Source organism: Telopea speciosissima, chromosome 9, assembly GCF_018873765.1.
Source record: "Telopea speciosissima isolate NSW1024214 ecotype Mountain lineage chromosome 9, Tspe_v1, whole genome shotgun sequence".
In the NCBI taxonomy this organism is placed as follows: domain Eukaryota; kingdom Viridiplantae; phylum Streptophyta; class Magnoliopsida; order Proteales; family Proteaceae; genus Telopea; species Telopea speciosissima.
This window is the reverse complement of record NC_057924.1, coordinates 51,866,295-51,886,545: the sequence shown is the minus strand read 5'-3', so window position 1 is coordinate 51,886,545 and position 20,251 is coordinate 51,866,295. Positions and strand designations below refer to the sequence as shown.

Here is a 20,251-nt window from a genome sequence, read left to right as displayed (position 1 = left end):
CTGACTTTATTTTATCCCTCAATTAAATATCTTGATTAACATTGTATCTTCCCCCCCCCCCCCCCAAAAAAAAAAAAACAAGGAAAATTTTTTCTTGGTTTGCTAATAGAGTAAAAGATGTAATTTTATATTTAGTGCCTAGATTCTTACAATAAGTTCAAATGGAGGCTAAGGGTAAATTTCTTAAGATGATGAATTAAGTGATCATTGAATTTGTATATTGATATATGTTATAATCATGGTATTTTTTCCTGCTTAATTATAAATTCCAATTCATTGAATCTGTATATGAATTATATGTTATATGCATGATATTTTTTGCTACTTATAAATCTTCATTTCCAACAATCTTTTACAGTGGTATTTGATAATGATGGATACAACTATGGAGACTAGTAGTGAAACTAGCTCAGATGAAGAATGCAATATTGTTGATCCTATGTATTTAAATGAAGAACAACTATTACTTTTTGAGTTGAGTCTTGAAAAAGAAACAAACATCCAAGAAAGTATTGAACAAACTACAAAAGGGAAAGGGGAACATGAGGATGCAAAGAGAAGTGAGGTTTCTTTAATCAGAAATGAATTTAATTCTACTGATCAAGCATATGATTTTTAGAACCTGCACAAGGTATTAAAATGGCAATGTACACTAGATAATTCAAGAATATCACCCACAGAAGGATATGATACTTTATGTGAAGAATTTGGATGTTAAGTTTCAGTTTAAACAAAGTTTGCCAAGCAACAAAGCAAAAATTTGAAAACTCTAAGATTACCAAAAGAATGCATGACCACGCGAAAGTATATCCATACATAGGAGGGTAAATGAAAGATAAAAGGCCCATCTAAATCATTCTCAAGATATCCAATGACCGAAATTGACACATCATCTTCTATATAGCAAAATTATGTGAACCACCAACCTTTTACTTTTAATTAGAACTGGCTGGGACATGGAGAGACAAGAGTTGTTAAAGACTCCTAATTTTCCTCTTGTGGACCCAACAACGACTTCTAACAAATGGGAGGGTTGGAACTCTCCATATCATTCAATTGATAATTGGTGGAATAACCAAGTTACCACATCGTTTTGAAGCCAATATGTAGGAAACATATGCCAAACAAGATTTGTAGCAACCTTACCAATTAAATATTTCCTTTTGATTTATAGTCATAGCAGGTTTTGGTCTCCCCAAACTATGTAACATTACCTGATTTGATTACCTAACTCTCGCCATTGGATATTTGGAAAATGATTTGGACTAGCCCTATGTCAAATTTCAATCATTTACCATGCCATATATGACTATGCATCCTTAAGGATCCATTTGGTTGCAAGGAAAATATTAGGGAAAGGAAGTGAAAATTTTCAAACGTAAAAAATGAAATTTTAATAATCAGAATCTAACATGATTATATAAACTATTTAAATTTCTTTTCACATTTAGTAATAACCTAATAATACTTTTTAGATGTAAGTTTTATTTTACTTCTAAAATCCAAGGAATTCTTTTTTGGTAAACAAATCCAAGGGAATTGTATACAAAGTGAAATTTAATATCCAAATATGGAATGATTTGGAATTAATGACATGACCATGTGAGAAAAAGAATCCTATGCTTTGAATCGATCTAGTCTGAGACGAGATCGAATGTGGACGCAACGACATCCAATGGTGCCAAGCTCAAGAAGAAGAAGAAAAAAAAAAAAAAAAAAAAGTACAATCGAGCTTGCACCGTTGGATGTCGCAGCGTCCACGTGTCTAGGTTGCAAGGCCACACCGCAGTGCACTGCCAGATCGGTGCACTGCAAAGGATTTTATCCAACCACGTGGGGAAATGATTACACGAGTATCTTTATTAGGTTTGAAGATTTCACTTCCCTACCCTTCAATTTCCCTTGCAATCCACCGGAACCTAAGGAAATTGTGTTAACTTCTTGGGATTGGATAATTCTTTTGTAATACTTTATTGGGAAGCAGTTTTCTGTACGGGAGTATGGCCTATGCCATCACTCCCATGTGTCTATCTCTCTCCTCCTTAAAACAAGGGGGCAGAGGTGTCTTTTCACATGGGGAGAAAACTTTTTCTCTACTTTATGTTACCATGTTGCTTCATGCTGAAACTTGATGTGCGAACACTACGGCTTCAAAATAGATAGCACTAACTAATCAATATGTCTTGGCCTACTGATTAGTCCACCACACTTAATTAGGCCCTGGCCATTTTATGCTATTTGTTGATAGTAAGCCATCCAATTTATCTAGAACAGGAATTTATGCTTGAAATCCTGTGCCTTGGGGTTTACTTGTCTATCAAATTTAGTCTCATTTGACTTGTTATATGGCAGAATCCAAGGATGTGTGGTATCCGCAGTTCTTGAAATGCTTACCCTATTAGGTCCTTCCAAGAAAGTTCATTCTCTAATCTATCAAGTGCATCAAGAGTGCTATTCTATCTAAATCAATTTGGATTGAAGAAAGGACTGTCTTAATAACAAGGGTAAATTAGGTTTTTTGACCTTGAGGTATTTACCTATCCATCAAATTTCGGGCTCCATATCCAACCTGCCATATTGCATAATAGATACCACTCCAGTAACCTTTGTTGGGTAACCAAACCCTAAAACCCGCTCCTATTATAATATTTAGTCTTTTATTTCAATCGTTGATCCATTAAAATGCTTGGCTTATATATTTTTTTATTTTAATTATTTTTTTCTCTTTTTCCTTATCATGTTTGTTTTATGTGAATAATACCATTTTCTGTGCCATCATTGATATGGCACAAAAGATTCCTTCACATTGATGGTCTAGGGGTCCTTTTTCCTATTTATTTTTGGCATTATACATGATTAAATTTATTCAGGGGAGAGGGTTTCCTACACGGGCACTATAAGAAGAAATCAAAACACAACCACAAACGAGGAATTGGAAAATGAAATCATTCATATAGAGCACACATGATCAAAATAGGAGAGAGAAATATCATTGTTGATTCTATTGTTTATTATGCGAGGAAGAAACAATAAACAGAACACCCCCCTTGGTTTTTGAAGGGGCTTGCGATACATTTAACAACTATCCAAAATTCCATACCTATTGAGGTAGCTAACTTTCAAATAATCCATTGTAAATACATTGAAATGGTTCATTATGAGTTCCTTACGACCCTCTTCTCCTTGAGGATTCTAACAATGGGTTAGGACGCTTGGATGGGACTCTAGAATAGTGGAAAGGGCACTTCAAGTAAAACATGAAATCTAGATGAGCTAACCATAATGGGGCTTGTTCACTACTGTACAGTTCAAATGGATGGCACTATGACATTGAAAAACACAGACAGAAAGGGCAACTCAAAATGGGTTTGCTCAGGTCTGACCAGTTTAGCAACATGGCTTTGACATGAAACTGGTTCACTCCTGTACGCTTCAGATGGATGGCACTATAACATTGAAAAAACACAGACCGAAGGGCAACTCAAAATGGGTTTCCTTAAGTCTGACCAGTTGTAGCAACATGGCTTTGACAGGAAACAATCTCTAACTCAAAATGGGTTTCCTCAAGTCTGACCAGTTGTAGCAACATGGCTTTGATATGCAACAATCTCTCTCTCTCTCTCTATCTCCTGCAAGCCTACTAAAATGTATTAAAAATAAAAAGCAAATAGTTTAATATTCAACTCGGATAAATGATTTGAACCCAACTATTTGCGTGTTTATTCAACTTGACCTTCGTAGTTGGGCCACTCTGCAAATTTCCATTTCAATAAAAACAAAAAAAAAAACACAAGCATTTGTCCATCAAACGAATGAATAAACGGACAGGTTGTTAGTCACAGGTCATCCAAAGTCCAACCTGCCTTAAATTTCCCGTAAGATTGCTACACCCAGCTGATAGACCTAAAGAACAGATCATTAAGCTTTGAAAAACTAAACAAGGTGTTCGATTCATACTCAATTTACGATACAAGCATCAATCAAAATCCACCTGAAGCAACTTACAGTATTTTTTTTCCTTTTAAAAAAAGACAAAATAAATACATAGAACTAGAAGTTTCAGAAATCCCTTACAAAGACAAGCATAACATTTAGAAGGGCTCCTCCAGCAAAAGATGACTCGTGTTAGGTGGTTTGATCCAAACCATCCTTGGAAATTTCGCTTGATGCCACTCCTGAGAAGGCTGGTGATGCCTACAGTCATCCAAAGAATATAGGTAGCTAGACTTTCCATAGCCACGATGCTTCGAGAAGTAGACACTGTTCCTTGATAATCTTGTGGAATAAGGTCCTGAAGAATAATAGTGAGAGCTGACAAACACTGTTACTGTCACACCCCTATCCCGACAAGGGATAAAATACAATATCAGGGTATGATTGGGGTGACACGCATCATCCCACCTCACCGCCAGGATCTCGATGCAGTGGCCAACTCACAGTCATAAACCAATATTACAATACAATAATATCAGAGTGCGAAAGACAAAGGTATATTACATTTCCAACGATCATAAAATAAGCGAAAGCGTTTAGAGTAGTTACCTCATGTTCATACGGCTAAGTGATACGTAAATAGTTTGGATGGACATCCCGAATGACCATAGCATAACTATCCCAAAACAAGTATAACAATAAATATTTATATAAGGCACGTGGCCCCAAAAAAAACAAAAGAAGGGAACAAGTCCCAAGTATCAATACAGCCCGTAGGCACAATCATCATGGGCAACCATCGCCATGATCCTCAGTCACGGTCTCTGGCTCCACAGTAATCATCTGCATCAAAATCTAAAAAGAATGTGTACACGGGGGTTAGCTCCACCGAGCTAGTGAGAGAGAAAAGGGGATGCACAATCACACAATCACAAATAGTCCATGGTGCATGCTATTATTAATTCATTTACCACCTAACACACAATGCTAAGTCAATGGGTATATGCTACTGCAATAACTCGGGAAGACATTGTGGATCCTTCCATTCTCACCACAATGCAACCTCAATTATTACTACGGAGCCGCGCCGGTCGTAGTCATCACCACCCGAGAGCGGGACCCGATAACCATTACTACCCCGGCTGGCCTCTCTAACTCTCCACAGCGGCGGGTGCTCGGCTACCCAACACCTAAACCCCTATTGGTAAGGGTCGTAGCATAGGAGCTGAGCCTAACCACGGATATACTACATGAATCCTATCGTGTTGAGAGGTACATCCGGGTGTGTCAACGTCCCATTCCATCTAACACCGGTACCAAGCACAACACGGCGCATACAGCAAGAATGAGATGCAATATACAATTCCACGTATCTGAGGGGTTCCGGTGCGATGCTTCCGACACGTAACCCAACACAAATCCATATCATCCAAATCATCATCATTGAATAAGAATAAATGCAAATATGCAATCATGCTTGAATGATAATGTCACAATATAATTCATAAATGCATGAATAAGCAATAGTAAACAAGCTCAAACAGTCACCCAAACCCACTCACCAATTACTTCAAATGGAATTTGTATAAGCGCAACGATTTCCGCTCAAAATCACCCCATTGCACATATGTTGGCACCTATGGAAGTGAATAAGAGTGTGAGAGAGTGTAGGGGAGGCCTCATAGAGAAACCCCACCGTTTACATAAGTTATAAGCCTTAAAACTGCATCGGAGGCAACATCGGACTCAGCAGAGCTTGCCTCGACCTTGCCTCCGACCTTCCCGCGAGCTCGGGACACATCGGAGGCAAACATCGGACTCACAGTCTTGCCTCCGATGCAACCCAAGTGTGATTTCAAGGTCTTTAAAAGCCCAGGGTTGTCCCATTTGGTTCTCTAAGCCTCAAGGGACAAGGGAGGGGTGTCTTGGAGTCTATTTGGGTCTTAGAAACACCCAACATTCAAAGATTTAAGGGGGTTTAAAGGATCAAAAGCTCAAAAATCCAGATTTGGGGTTTTCTTTGGTGGTTGAAGCTTTAGAATCAAATAGATTCAGCAAGAGGTCAAAATAGAGGTCTTTATAGGATTGTAATGAAAATAGGAAAGCATCCTACAAGGGGAAACTACACATGACTCGAGCTAACCCTTTGGGTTTCAAAAGAAATCCCCATCTTGGGGCTGCAACCAACGAACCACCCAAGCTCAAACGAGCAAGGGGGAAGAGAGGGGGAAAAGGGCACTTGGCTTACCTGGTTTGAGGTACACACGATGTACCCTCTTTAAAGCTCCAAACCCAGGGCTTTCCTTCTTCTTCTTCCCTTCCTTCTCCTTCTTCTCCTCCTTGCCGCCTCCTCTCTTCAAAGCTCTCCTCCTTTTCACGATTAGGTTAGGAAAGAAAAGAAAAAGAAAGACTAAGGAATAGTCTTACCCCTCTCTCTCATATAGAAAATCACTTTTAATGGCCTGTTTGGATAAGGTCTCATAAGTGTAGGCTAGAGTCTATTTGGATAGGGTCAAACAACCATCCACCCCTACACAAGCTCTAAAAATCCTACCTTGGGCCCCAAGGCCCACATAAGGTCAAGTTAATAAAAAGGGGTAAGGGTAGGGTCAAACATGGCAGGACACCAATAGTACCTTAGCCACGGGTCTCACCCACAAGGGTCCTTGTCGCGACATTGGATGCGGGTCGGAGGCAACCGATAACCTTGCCTCCGATGCGAGTAGGAAGGTGGTTCCCACCATAAGAGGTCGGGGCCTTTGGACCACACTTCGAGGGCTTTGAGAGGGCGTAAGCACACAACAAATTTGGTCAACTACTTACCCCGACATGTCAAGGTGCAACCTCCGTGGTCCCGACTAGTTTCCACAGGCAAACTCGTACTATGGTCAATAATTTTATAGCTGGGTTTGACCACCGGTGAGAACAACTCACCAGCATAAGTGGCAGTGATAACTACACGTCACGGGGAAGAATTAATAATTAATTATACTCCCGGGGTGCGGGTATAACATTCTCCCCACCTTACAAGAAATTTCGTCCCCGAAATTTGAGGCGACTAGGGTCTCAAGTGATAAGGGCTGTTGGATAACAACTTCCCAAGTCACCCACATCTTAAACTAAGTCAAAGGTCGGGTCAAGATGAGGCGGTGCCTACATGTCACAACAAGTCGGGTTCCACAATTCTCTTTTCCTTACGGGGTCAAATTACCACGGGGTGTGGTTCACAATAACCCTAGGAAAACGGGGTTCCAACTACTAAGTTAAGTCTCAAGGACCAAAGGTTCCCTAGATCTTCCAGATCAGGTGATACCACTCTAGCTTTCACTACTCTGGTCATTCTTGGGTTACAGGATTTAACCTGTCCATGACCCAACATAGGGTTTACATTCTGAAGGCTTTCACATCTGGTTGTCTCATTACCTAACCCAACTTTAGAATGATTTAGAATATTGATGGAATCTCCTATTGTTCACTCCCAGTACGGAGGGAACGCATTTGGTGATCCATTACCCCATTCATATCTGTCGTTGGAGAAGGTCTTGTTACATCCTTCAGTTTCAACTTTCACAACCTTTAAACCTACTACGGTTATCCCACAAGGAAGAGTCCACATCGAGTCCTCTTTCGAGAACCAATAACCCTTTAATAGTTTTGGTCCAAGTCAACTCTTCAAGCGGTCTCAATAAATTAACCTACTCGGTCATTAAATTCATTATTCATTACCCTAAGGTTTGGTCAACCAAGGTCAGGGCTCCAACTAGTTTCACAGCAAGGTCGAGGTAAGTCATACTTATAGTACCAGAGAATCACTCTAGTCACACAAGTCCAAGGTTCTAAGGGATAACTATATATATATATCACACCAATATGTAGGCATAGATTCAATAATTACATTCAAATTCCTATGGACATATCGTCATCTAGGTCAATCCACGAACAAGAAGTTCTCAGTGCGGTTCGCTAAGTCCTTTCTTTGGAAAGTCGAATCACGGTGTAGGACTTTCTCTATGAGTCTAAACAAGGTTTGGATGGACCAAGTAAAGTCCAAATAGAGTCATCACTAGCTTGAGGTGTTATGAGTGACTTCCAAATACACGTGACCTTCATGGCTTACTCAAATAAACAGCCCAAACTAGCCTATTACTTTCCTTTCCTAGTACCTACCCACAGGTTTAGATTCTCGCACCCCATTAAGGGTCTCTACCCATAGATTTAGGTTTTCCTATCCATAAGGTTTGAGTCCTTACATTTATAGGGTCTATGGATCTTCATCCTCAAGGTAACTTTTCTCCTTTCATGTAAGAGAGGAGTCACAGCGATTACCAATGCCTGCTAGTTCTTATTAGCGGGCCCATCGGAGTACAAGTCGTAACCTCTTTCAATTTAAAGGTATTAACTAGACTTAAGTGGTCCCCACAAATGGGTCACACAACAGGGGTGGTCGATCTAGGGTATAGGCACATGATCATCACATATAGGTGTGGTCAAAAGGTCTCCAAAATAGGCTCAAAATCTTAAAAGAAATCGGGTGGACTCACAAGCGACGTCGCATTCCGGTGCGTTCGTGACTCCTCCGTGAAAATAGGTAGAGCGGATTAACGGGCGGATGTGGAATGCAAATCCGTTCATTCGTCCGGTCTCGAAGTCTCAAAGCGAGAGAGTTGAAGTCAAACGGATCTACGAATGGATGCATGAGTGTGGATGCTTCGTTGATCCGCACGATTTTAAAATGATAATTTCGAGTTTTGTGCGGAGCGGATTCACGACAAGTGGATCCGTTCGTTCGTTTGTTCGTAGAATTTTAACAAAACAGAGCCACAAGTTTTAAAACGCATTTTTGGCTCCAAAGAAAAGGACATAACCGCGGGGAGAAAAAGCTCTACAGGGACTTTCGTTCAAGCTCCCCTTAGGTGGTTTTCTTGTAATCCTAAGCCTCAAGGTTCAACTCTCAGTTGTTCAAGATATGGCTTTCTTCCCATTCCTACTTTCTCTTTCTTGGATTTGGGATGAATCATCTCAAGTTGTGATCATGTCTTGATTTTGCTTGTAATCCCATGGCCATGTACACCAAATTCATATCAAACCGATTGGTCGGAACTAGGGTTTTTAGGTGTAAATCAAGCCCTATTTGATCGATGACACTAAGTTGTTGGATCCTTGTTTGATTATTGCATCTTTTATAAATTTTCAAGTCTTTGCAAGCATTTTAGAGATTGTTGCTATGTTTGTCAAGTCTAGTTGAATTTTACTAGGATTATGTTCAGGTTTTGATTGTGGTAAAGTCCTCAATTCACAATATTTTGGGAAAACTCTCCAAGTTCAAATCTAATTTTTTTTTTTTACATGCCATAAAATCTCATAGAAAACTATCACATTGTCTTATTTTCAAACATATTTTCTTGTATACATGATTGTCGATAAAATACTTAGAATCTTTCCTCTTCTCTTTTGCCATATTTGATTCAGTCTTACTAGATAGGGCTTAGCTTACATTCTCTGAGTTGTCACAAATCATATTTACTTGTTTCCCAAGATTCAAACTTTCAACCACAAAATCTGAAAATTTTCTTTGAAGTTCAAGGCATGCTCCATGATTGAATAAACCAATTTCTTGCTTGAACCCACTATTTTGTATAAAATATTACTTTTTAGGCATATTATGACCATGAATCTTCATTATTTATCATGTCATTCACATAATGGCCATGCCTTTCCTTTTTCTCCAACTTCTTAGATCACAATTTGATAAAAAAATCAGAATTTTCTAGCCTAAGAATCCTGCTGTAACTTAATTGCCTTGAAAAAAAAGAATCAAAGGCTAGGTTTTAAACCCCATAACCTTACATTGATCATCTACTTAGGCCTTAGCATTCAAGGTATTAATTTGCTATCTACTTGGCTTTTAGCTGCAGGTTAAAACAATCAATGGCTCCAAGAACACAACGTGCATGCGTTGAACAAATTGCACCAACTGTCCTAGATCCACTATGGTTCCAAAAGATAGAGGACCAAGAGCTTTATCGAGACTACTTCCGCTTCAGAAATATAATGGAAGGGCAGGATGTAGTGTTGGATGATCTCAAGCTTATAAGGTGGGGCAGAGATTTGAGGCATTGGGGTGGACCAACATTCTCAACCTTCCGAACCATACTACTTGAAACTCATTCGCCATTTCTATACAAATCTGACACCAGAACCCGGGCATACAAAATTATCAGGTTGTCTCATATGTCAAGGGGTTCCTATAGCCTTCACTGCAGCCAGAGTTGGTCGGCGTTATCAACATGTCCATTGGAGGAGCAAAGACCTATTGTTCACCTAGAAGGAATCCCTATACCTTCATCGGTGGGAGGTATTGACATTCGAGACGACCATAAAGCGGTTGAACCTACGAGTGGTGGATGGCTTCAATGAGGTCACGAAGCAACTCTTCGACCGACTCGACGCCTAGAGGGTATCGAGAGAGGGTAGATGACATCAACACCTTTCTTGGTCGCGATGGTGGCGGTGGTGCAAATGACTATCCCAACTTTCTCTCAACAAATTGAAGTTATCCCGGATCAGTTCTTCTAGTTCTTGTCTTAGGATGAACAACTGGGAACTTTTAGAAATGGTAGACTTGTATATTTAATCTAAGATGAACATAATCAAATGTTTGAGTTGGAACAAATGGGGTCTTGCATTCTGAGTTGGGAAAGGCACAGTTATGCCCAAACAGAGAATCTGGAACAATTATGGTGTTTAGATTGGTATCTCTTGATTGAGCAGGATGGAGTCATATGTTTTTATTGAAAAAGATGAAATCATGAATGTTAAAACGGGAAGGATATGATTGCCTCCCAAGAAGATTTGGAACAATTAGATATTTGTAATTAATCTTATATGTATCTCTATGTAGTTAATTAATTCTTTCTTGTTTAATTCATTGTTGATAATTGTGGGTGATTATAATTGATTCATTATTGTTTATGAATTTTAACATATAGTTGCCCATCTATGACCTACTTAAGACTCAACCAAGCAATTACATAGTTGTAGCTTAACAGCCTATGGTTCAAGTCCTAAGTTCCATGTTATCTATTATCTTCTAAGTCCTTGTTTCACTACAATCAGTCTTCTCCTATGTCTGCACACAATCATTTATGTTCTTGAAGATTTTTAATTTAGAACCTAATTGTGGAGAGTAAATCAAGAGTCCGCAAGACTGTGGTTGGTGCAGAGCATCATGGCTCACGATACCATATTGTCACACCCTATCCCGACAAGGGATAAAATACAATATCGGGGTATGATTGGGGTGACACGCATCATCCCACCTCACCGCCAGGATCTCGATCGATGGCCAACTCACGATCATAAACCAATATTACAATACAATAATATCGAGTCGAAAGACAAAGGTATATTACATTTCCAACGATCATAAAATAAGCGAAAGCGTTCAGTGAATTACCTCATGTTCATACGGCTAAGTGATACGTAAATAGTTTGGATGGACATCCCGAATGACCATAGCATAACTATCCCAAAACAAGTATAACAATAAATATTTATATAAGGCACGTGGCCCCAAAAAAAAAAAAGAAGGAACAAGTCCCAAGTATCAATACAGCCCGTAGGCACAATCATCATGGGCAACCATCGCCATGATCCTCGATCCACGGTCTCTGGCTCCACGGTAATCATCTGCATCAAAATCTAAAAAGAATGTGTACACGGGGTTAGCTCCACCGAGCTAGTGAGAGAGAAAAGGGGATGCACAATCACACAATCACAAATAGTCCATGGTGCATGCTATTATTAATTCATTTACCACCTAACACACAATGCTAAGTCAATGGGTATATGCTCACGCAATAACTCGGGAAGACATTGTGGATCCTTCCATTCTCACCACAATGCAACCTCAATTATTACTATGGAGCCGCGCCGATCGTAGTCATCACCACCCGGGGAGCGACCCGATAACCATTACTACCCGGCCTGGCCTCTCTAACTCTCCACAGGGCGGGTGCTGCGCTACCCAACACCTAAACCCCTATTGGTAAGGGTCGTAGCATAGGGACGAGCCTAACCACGGATATACTACATGAATCCTATCGTGTTGAGAGGTACATCCGGGTGTGTCAACGTCCCATTCCATCTAACACCGGGTACAGACAACACGGCGCATACAGACAAGAATGAGATGCAATATACAATTCCACGTAATGCTGAGGGGTTCGGTGCAGATCTTCCAAGACCGTAACCCAACACAAATCCATATCATCCAAATCATCATCATCGAATAAGAATAAATGCAAATATGCAATCATGCTAGAATGATAATGTCACAATATAATTCATAAATGCATGAATAAGCAATAGTAAACAAGCTCAACAGTCACCCAAACCCACTCACCAATTACTTCAAATGGAATTTGTATAAGCGCAACGATTTCCGCTCAAAATCACCCCATTGCACATATGTTGGCACCTATGGAAGTGAATAAGAGTGTGAGAGAGTGTAGGGGAGGCCTCATAGAGAAACCCCACCGTTTACATAAGTTATAAGCCTTAAAACGCATCGGAGGCAACATCGGACTCGAGAGGGCTTGCCTCCGACCTTGCCTCCGACCTTCCCGCAGCTCGGGACACATCGGAGGCAAACATCGGACTCACAGCTTGCCTCCGATGCAACCCAAGTGTGATTTCAAGGTCTTTAAAAGCCCAGGGTTGTCCCATTTGGTTCTCTAAGCCTCAAGGGACAAGGGAGGGGTGTCTTGGAGTCTATTTGGGTCTTAGAAACACCCAACATTCAAAGATTTAAGGGGGTTTAAAGGATCAAAAGCTCAAAAATCCAGATTTGGGGTTTTCTTTGGTGGTTGAAGCTTTAGAATCAAATAGATTCAGCAAGAGGTCAAAATAGAGGTCTTTATAGGATTGTAATGAAAATAGGAAAGCATCCTACAAGGGGAAACTACACATGACTCGAGCTAACCCTTTGGGTTTCAAAAAGAAATCCCCATCTTGGGGCTGCAACCAACGAACCACCCAAGCTCAAACGAGCAAGGGGGAAGAGAGAAAATGGGGAAAAGGGCACTTGGCTTACCTGGTTTGAGGTACACACGATGTACCCTCTTTAAAGCTCCAAACCCAAGGCCGTTTCCTTCTTCTTCTTCCCTTCCTTCTCCTTCTTCTCCTCCTTGCCGCCTCCTCTCTTCAAAGCTCTCCTCCTTTTCACGATTAGGTTAGGAAAGAAAAGAAAAAGAAAGACTAAGGAATAGTCTTACCCTCTCTCTCATATAGAAAATCACTTTTAATGGCCTGTTTGGATAAGGCCTCATAAGTGTAGGCTAGGGTCTGTTTGGATAGGGTCAAACAACCATCCACCCCTACACAAGCTCTAAAAATCCTACCTTGGGCCCCAAGGCCCACATAAGGTCAAGTTAATAAAAAGGGGTAAGGGTAGGGTCAAACATGGCGGGACACCAATAGTACCTTAGCCACGGGGTCTCACCCACAAGGGTCCTTGTCGCAGACATTGGATGCAGGGTCGGAGGCAACCAGTAACCTTGCCTCCGATGCGAGTAGGAAGGTGGTTCCCACCATAAGAGGTCAGGGCCTTTGGACCACACTTCGAGGGCTTTGAGAGGGCAGTAAGCACACAACAAATTTGGTCAACTACTTACCCCTGACATGTCAAGGTGCAACCTCCGTGGTCCCGACTAGTTTCCACAGGCAAACTCGTACTATGGTCAATAATTTTATAGCTGGGTTTGACCACCAGTGAGAACAACTCACCAGCATAAGTGGCAGTGATAACTACACGTCACGGGGAAGAATTAATAATTAATTATACTCCCGGGGTGCGGGTATAACAGTTACACCATTCAAGCTGTCCAATTCAACCCATTTCTTCTCGGACCAGTTCAGTTTGAATATAATGGGGTTATCAGGATAAGATGTTCCCCGGAACCCGCAGTGGCGGGTGTGTCGTGCACTAGGTACTCTAAATATGTGCTTACATGGATAAGATGCGCACACCAATACAATCTCCCCATTGAATTCGATTATGTGTTTTGTTCTCTCTTGATCATAGCTCAAATGAGGAAGATTAAGTGAACGCAAAAAATGGACCCTCCAAATATGTTTCTGTGGATCAAATATCCCTACCATATTAGCCGACTCCGATCCATCAAAGCAATAGAATAACCCGTTACAGAAAAGTGGATCATGCCCCCAAGAGAAGCTTAAAACAAACTCAACAACCCTCTCATTATTAAAAAAAACATCCACCCCGTCACTATTTTGGTACTCAACAGTCGTCCACAGTGCATCTCCTGGATGAAATGTGCTAATATCAACACTTCCACTATGAGTTTCAATTTTGAGAACCATACAGTCAGGGGATGTGGGCGCACAAGATAAAGCAAATCTCACGAAATTATATGGAAAAGTTTTTGGAAGCGGGAAGATCGATTCTCGACCTGGTGAAGGGATTGAATAAGAAAATGTGATTAGTTTGAGAAAGCAGAACCCATCCATCCTTGCAGCAATGGATAAATGCGTCTTTTAGATCTGGGATCTCATCAAAATAGAACTTCCCCTGTGAAGGATCAAAGAACTTGATTTTGCCATCATTAACTGGGGAGAACAAAAGCAATGGGAATTGGTTTACTCCACGGAGTAAACGGGAAACATTTTGCCAATCCTTACAAACACAAGACCAACGGAGATAATCTTCGAGGCATAGACAAGACACAATGAGCTCCAGGAATTCCGTAGGAAGCTCAGACCAAGGACGTAGCTCATCCACTCTGACCCTATACAGGGTTGCATGAACAACAAAAAATTGAACTTAGTTCACAATATCCTCAACATAAACCCTTAAATACTTCCATCTATAACTAGGCATTGACATATTGAATCGTATTTTAGCATAAAACAGATTCTCTAAACCCTAAATGCTGCTTTGCTTTTGAATCCCTTTACAAAACCAAGAAATTCTACACCACCAAGCAAATACAGGAACAACCTAAATCATGACATACAAATATGAGATTGCATTTCAAACTCTAAATGTTCTAAGAAGAGGCATGACTACAAATAAATACCCATTAAGACCTTAAACTGAGATTCTTTGTTTTCAACGAGAAACCCTAAAACGCATTGTGTCAAAAGTAGAAAAAGATAGGAACTAATTAAAAACCCAACAAGCATTCACATAAAAAGAATAGCAGCACAGAAGAAGAACTTACGGTTTCTCTATCATTCTGGTCGTTTCTCTCCCCGCCATGAACAAAAACCTTATCGTATGCGCATTTGAGAAGGGTTTGGAGAAGAAGTAGAGACTTGCTCTTCGGACTCTAATGCTAAACCCTTGAAACACTTCTATGGGTTTAGTGCATCGTCTTCAAAGCGGGCCGGACCAATGGATTGACCCAATCAACCCCTCACCCCGTCATAAACCAGACCGGTTCCTACTTCTAACTCCATGTTTTGAGACCAATTGGAATTCCGAAGTGGCAAAGTAAAGTAATGAAAAATCAAAGACCACCCAAGAGTGAATGCAACTATTGAGGGGGTGAATGGATACATGGGAGGGTAACTAAATTTGAGGATGAAATATGAACATGGCCTAACTTAGATTATTCCCTAAGACTCCGTTTGTTTCATCGTAAAATCTTACCTGAAAAATTCTAATCATAATATTTTACTTTGTAAATGTAAAATTTTACTTGTTGAAAATTTTTTTAATGTTTATTTCTATAAAAAAGAATAAGCATTGAAACATTTTTCAACAATTAAAATTTTATGTCTAAAATTTTTTGAAGTGATCGAAACAAACGGAGATTACTCTTTCATGTGGCAAAACAAGGTGCCTCCGTCCACATGTTCTCTTGAAGGGATCCCACCCACTGAATCTTTTATCAATTATAATTGATTGAAACTTTTGAACTTTGGGCTGATAGAAAATTTCGAACTTTTCAGATAAAAATATTGTATAATAGGTAAATTTAAACTATTAGTTTTATGCACCATAGGTAAAGCTTCCATGATAATATTTGTTGGTCTTTTTCTAACTATTGGATATAGATAAAATTCTCAAGGTTTGTCATAACTCATAAGTAAAGTTTAGTGGTCCATTTCAACCCATCGATCCCTTCTCTTTGACCATATATGAAATTTTCAATCTTCTAATCTTTTTGGCACTTGGCGAGATCGGGTTGGGTAGAAAATCAACTCATGATAGATTACAGGGGATAACATATTGCAAACTTTATGAACAAACCAACAATTAAGGTTGTAAACGGATCGGATTCGGCTCAGATAGTGCTATATGTGCATCCGCATCCAATTAGCTATCAGACGGATTCGGATAGTGCTAAACGGATATAGACACAGATACAAATTGGATATTTTATCCGTTTACATGTAAATATAGCTTTTCGGATAGCTATAGTCTATCCGTATCTACATCCGTTTAGCTTTTGGACGGATTCGGATAGTGCTAAACGGATATGGACACGGATACGAAAACGGATTTCGCCTATTCATTTACATCCCTACCAACAATATGGTGCATCAAAATAGTTTTGGTGCCTAGAACCGCACCTATATACGTGCGGCTATGTGCTACTTTAGATGATAACTTTCTCTTAATATAGGTAAGGTATTAATCTCATTAGTGGATTTGATTTAGTCTGAGGCCCATAATTTATCAACTATAATCTCTAAGAAGAAATCGTGGTAAAGATATCATCTCTAATTTCAGTGTTTCCACAAACATTTGAATTGGGTGTATGTTAAGCCATGATTGAAATATTTTGGAAGCTTGAATAGTCTAGATCAATGCCATATTGATAGGATTGAAACAAATGAGCTATCGAGCACTCAGCCCAATCAGCATCGGTGAATTCTTCAATTATGAGATGATTATGCACCATTTATGAAAGGCCCTGTCCTGATGTCTTCTTCAAATATCACAGCAATATTTACATAACAGCGTCCCAATGTTCAACTTGAGGTTGAGCCATAAACTAGTTAACCACAGTGACTAGGAAAGCAATATCTAGATGAGTGATGTTTAGGGAGATCGACGAGCTTTCCAAACAATCGTCGATTCCGACCTGGGTCATCTAACAATACTATTTCATCAGCTAAGCGGACAATGCCATAGCTTTACTTGGATTCAATTGAAGTAACTTTGGAGATCTCTAATTTTCGAATTAGAGGCTTGACTAGAAAATTAAGGAGATGGTTCCCCACACTACCCGTGTGAAGAGGAATCTGCATGTCACACCAATAGTTATTCTGAAAAAATATCATCCACATGGGAACCACATATTTAGAGTGGGAGAAAAAATAATAATAAAAAATATCCATATGAGAGGGAAATTGAACTTTGGTATTATGGGGAAGTTTTTCCCATAAAAAATACAACTGTTGAAAACATTCATTTGATTTTTGTTGTCCCCCTCAAAAAATAATAATATTATTATTATTTTTCGATTTTTTCTCCCTCTAAACAAATATGAAGGACTCTCAAGCCCTGAAATTTTATATATTCCACTATTCTCAAGCCCACACAATCTTTAAACTAAAAAATACATTTTTTGGGGGTGAGTAAAAGACTCATGATCATGTTTTGTGTTGCTTATTAGAATCTTAAAAGTGAAAAAGCAATATTAATTAGGTTTGACATTTTGTATATGAAATAATTAAATCAGATTAGTTGCATCTGAGATCTATGCATTTGTACCAAAGGAAGAGAACTATGAATTTGGTTACCACTGAAAACTTCATGGATGTGTTCCCACCATCCTTCAGTGCCTCTACTCAATGTTAATTCTAATCCTTGCCACATGTCAGAGAAATGCTTCGAGCATTGTTTCAAAAGTCATTTTTTTCCCCAAAAACTTGGATCAATGTTAAACAAAAGGAAGAGAAAGAACTATACATTGTTGGTCATGTAGTTGCAATGGACCACTAGATTTGACATGTGGCCATTGCAAAGCATATTCCAATCTATCCAATGACCATATCGTCTTTCCATATCAGAGAATTAGCTGATGTTGATGAGGAATCATTCCATTCATACCTGTTCTGGTCAATGTTTAAAAAAAAAAAGAGGTTTAATTCCAATGCCCCCTTGAAAATGGCCAAACGTACGGTTGTCCCCCTGAACTTTCACTAATGCAACGTGCCCCCTGTTTTCCAAACTAAGTACCAATATAGTCCCTCCAGTTAGACAGAGACGTTATAACCTAACGGATCCTAGTTTTTGAACATTGATGGACCATTTTACCCCTTGATTGGACAAATGACCAAAATGCCCTTGCCTGAAATGAAAAAAAAAAAAAAAAAAAAAACCCTCAACCATCTTCCCCAAATCGTTTACGGTTTGAGGAAGATGAGTTCTTGAGCAATTGACCTTAGACTCTTCAATTGGATATGAAAATTTGAAAATTTTACCAACATCGATCTGATCAAGAAAAAAATTTGAAAGAAAAGCCAATGATGGAAAATTACCTCATGAGAGAAGAAAATTCTATTTCCTGGATTGAACCCAGGAGTTGCAGATGAAATGAACAGGACCACAAGCAAACCCTTCGATGGTGATGGTCTCCAAGAAAAACTCGTTCTGGTGCTTGTTGCTCACTGTTATGGCACCCGGATCCCCAAACAGAGTCCACCGTGATGGTGCTTGTTGCTCACTGCCATGGTGACTGGTCGGTTCTGCAGAGGACCTTCAAGGGTATTAGCTCCTGCCTCAAAGCTACTACGGGCTGGAGCTCACGCCTCCGAAGCTGAAGCCCAGCAGGTCAAAGCCAAGGCACAAGACACCTCTTTGCTCAAGACCTTCTCCATCTACTGATGGAATCCTGACAACCCTTCCAAACCCCAACTCCAAGATTTCCAGATTGATCTCGAGGACTGCGGTCCCATGGTCCTCGACGCTCTCATCAAAACCCCAATCGATTCACATTTCGCTCACCCTTTCATGATTCTCGTTCCCTTCTCGAACCAGAGAACCCTAAAGGCCCAAACCCCATCTCTTTCCCTTGCCGTTTGCTGCAAATCTTCCCAAATAGATGCAGTTGATTAAATCTCCATTGGTTTGATCAGAATAATACAGAATCGCCTTTTTTCGTTGAATATGAAATTAGCGCAAAGAGGACTCCAAAATCTATCCATTTTTTATCCGGTTTCGCTTTATTTTGCAGTTCCGACATGGAGTGGGTCCTCCTGTCGATAGTCCAAACTACCTCCCCAGATTGACGACGATCTTTATCCCGACGTTCTTTACTTGCGACTCTCAAACGAATTCAATTTCCAGAACTCATCACTGATTTTTTATTTACAGGTTTGTATCTGTTCGTCCTTTAAATTTTGGATTAAAATTTTTTTTTTTGGTTACTTGTTGTCGGTAGATCGTCGGATAAGCTTATGCAATTCTGTTGTAGCTAGGGTTAGCGCTTTGATTGAAAGTTCTTTTCTTTTATTTGTTTGCTGCAATTCAGATGTAGTTGTTCCATTTCAGATTAAAAAATTCATCTTCCCCAAACCCTAAATGATTTGGGGAAGATGAATTGCAAGGATTTTTTTCTTTCAAACAAGGGTATTTTTGTCATTCTACCCCATCAAGGGACAGAATGGTCCACAAGTTTTCAAAAACTAGGTTCTGTTATCACTTAACGTCTCAGACTATCAGGAGGGACTATATTGATACTTAGTTTGGAAAGCAGGGGGCACGTTGCATTAGTGAAAGTTCAGGGGGGCAACCATACGTTTGGCCATTTTTAAGGGGGCATTTGGAATTAACCCAAAAGAAAAAAAGAATACGTAGAATATGCAGAGTATTTGAAGCAGCATGGAAAGGCTCCTTTCCTTTCTAATCCCAACCTGACAGCAAATAATATGTACTTACAGTGTACTGAGTTGCACCATTTTCAATTCTAAATACAGTATACGGTCTTCCATATCATGTATTGCTAGAGAACAATATGCACCTCACATACATCCTGCAATAGCAAAAGGTCCACCTTCGAACAGATGGGAGGTACAACATTGAACAATATGCACCTGACTTTATGTAATGAAGAGCATAATTAAGGTCCACCCACCCACCCACCCCAAATAAAAAGTACACTCAGGGAAAACTAACAGCCTATGGCTTTATGTCGTTAAGTCTTTGTTAACTCTATGAGGATAGTTCTCGAGCAGATGATCTACAGTTTCACCTCATTGTATCCATCAGAATTTGTACCATGCAATCGCTTATGATAAAAAAATTATACTATGCAATCATGCAATCGCTTCTTTTCTTCAA

General features: G+C 39.7%; 1 protein-coding gene across 5 annotated transcripts in view; it reads right to left on the bottom strand.

Annotated features, from left to right (window-relative positions):
* The window catches only part of LOC122639909 (F-box/kelch-repeat protein At1g57790-like), a 62,106-nt gene that overhangs the window by 20,809 nt on the left and 21,046 nt on the right, over positions 1-20,251 (bottom strand). For 2 of the 5 annotated variants that reach the window (XM_043832952.1, XM_043832950.1), the window contains exon 3: positions 4,102-4,122. The exons of 1 other annotated variant lie outside the window; for it this stretch is intronic. In XM_043832952.1, coding sequence (XP_043688887.1) covers positions 4,102-4,122 — 21 coding nt within the window. Of the gene's footprint in view, positions 1-1,195; positions 1,201-4,101; positions 4,123-6,195; positions 6,206-7,487; positions 7,499-15,176; positions 15,223-20,251 lie in introns of those variants that run through there. 2 more of the 5 variants (XM_043832951.1, XM_043832953.1) reach the window with 2 other exon arrangements.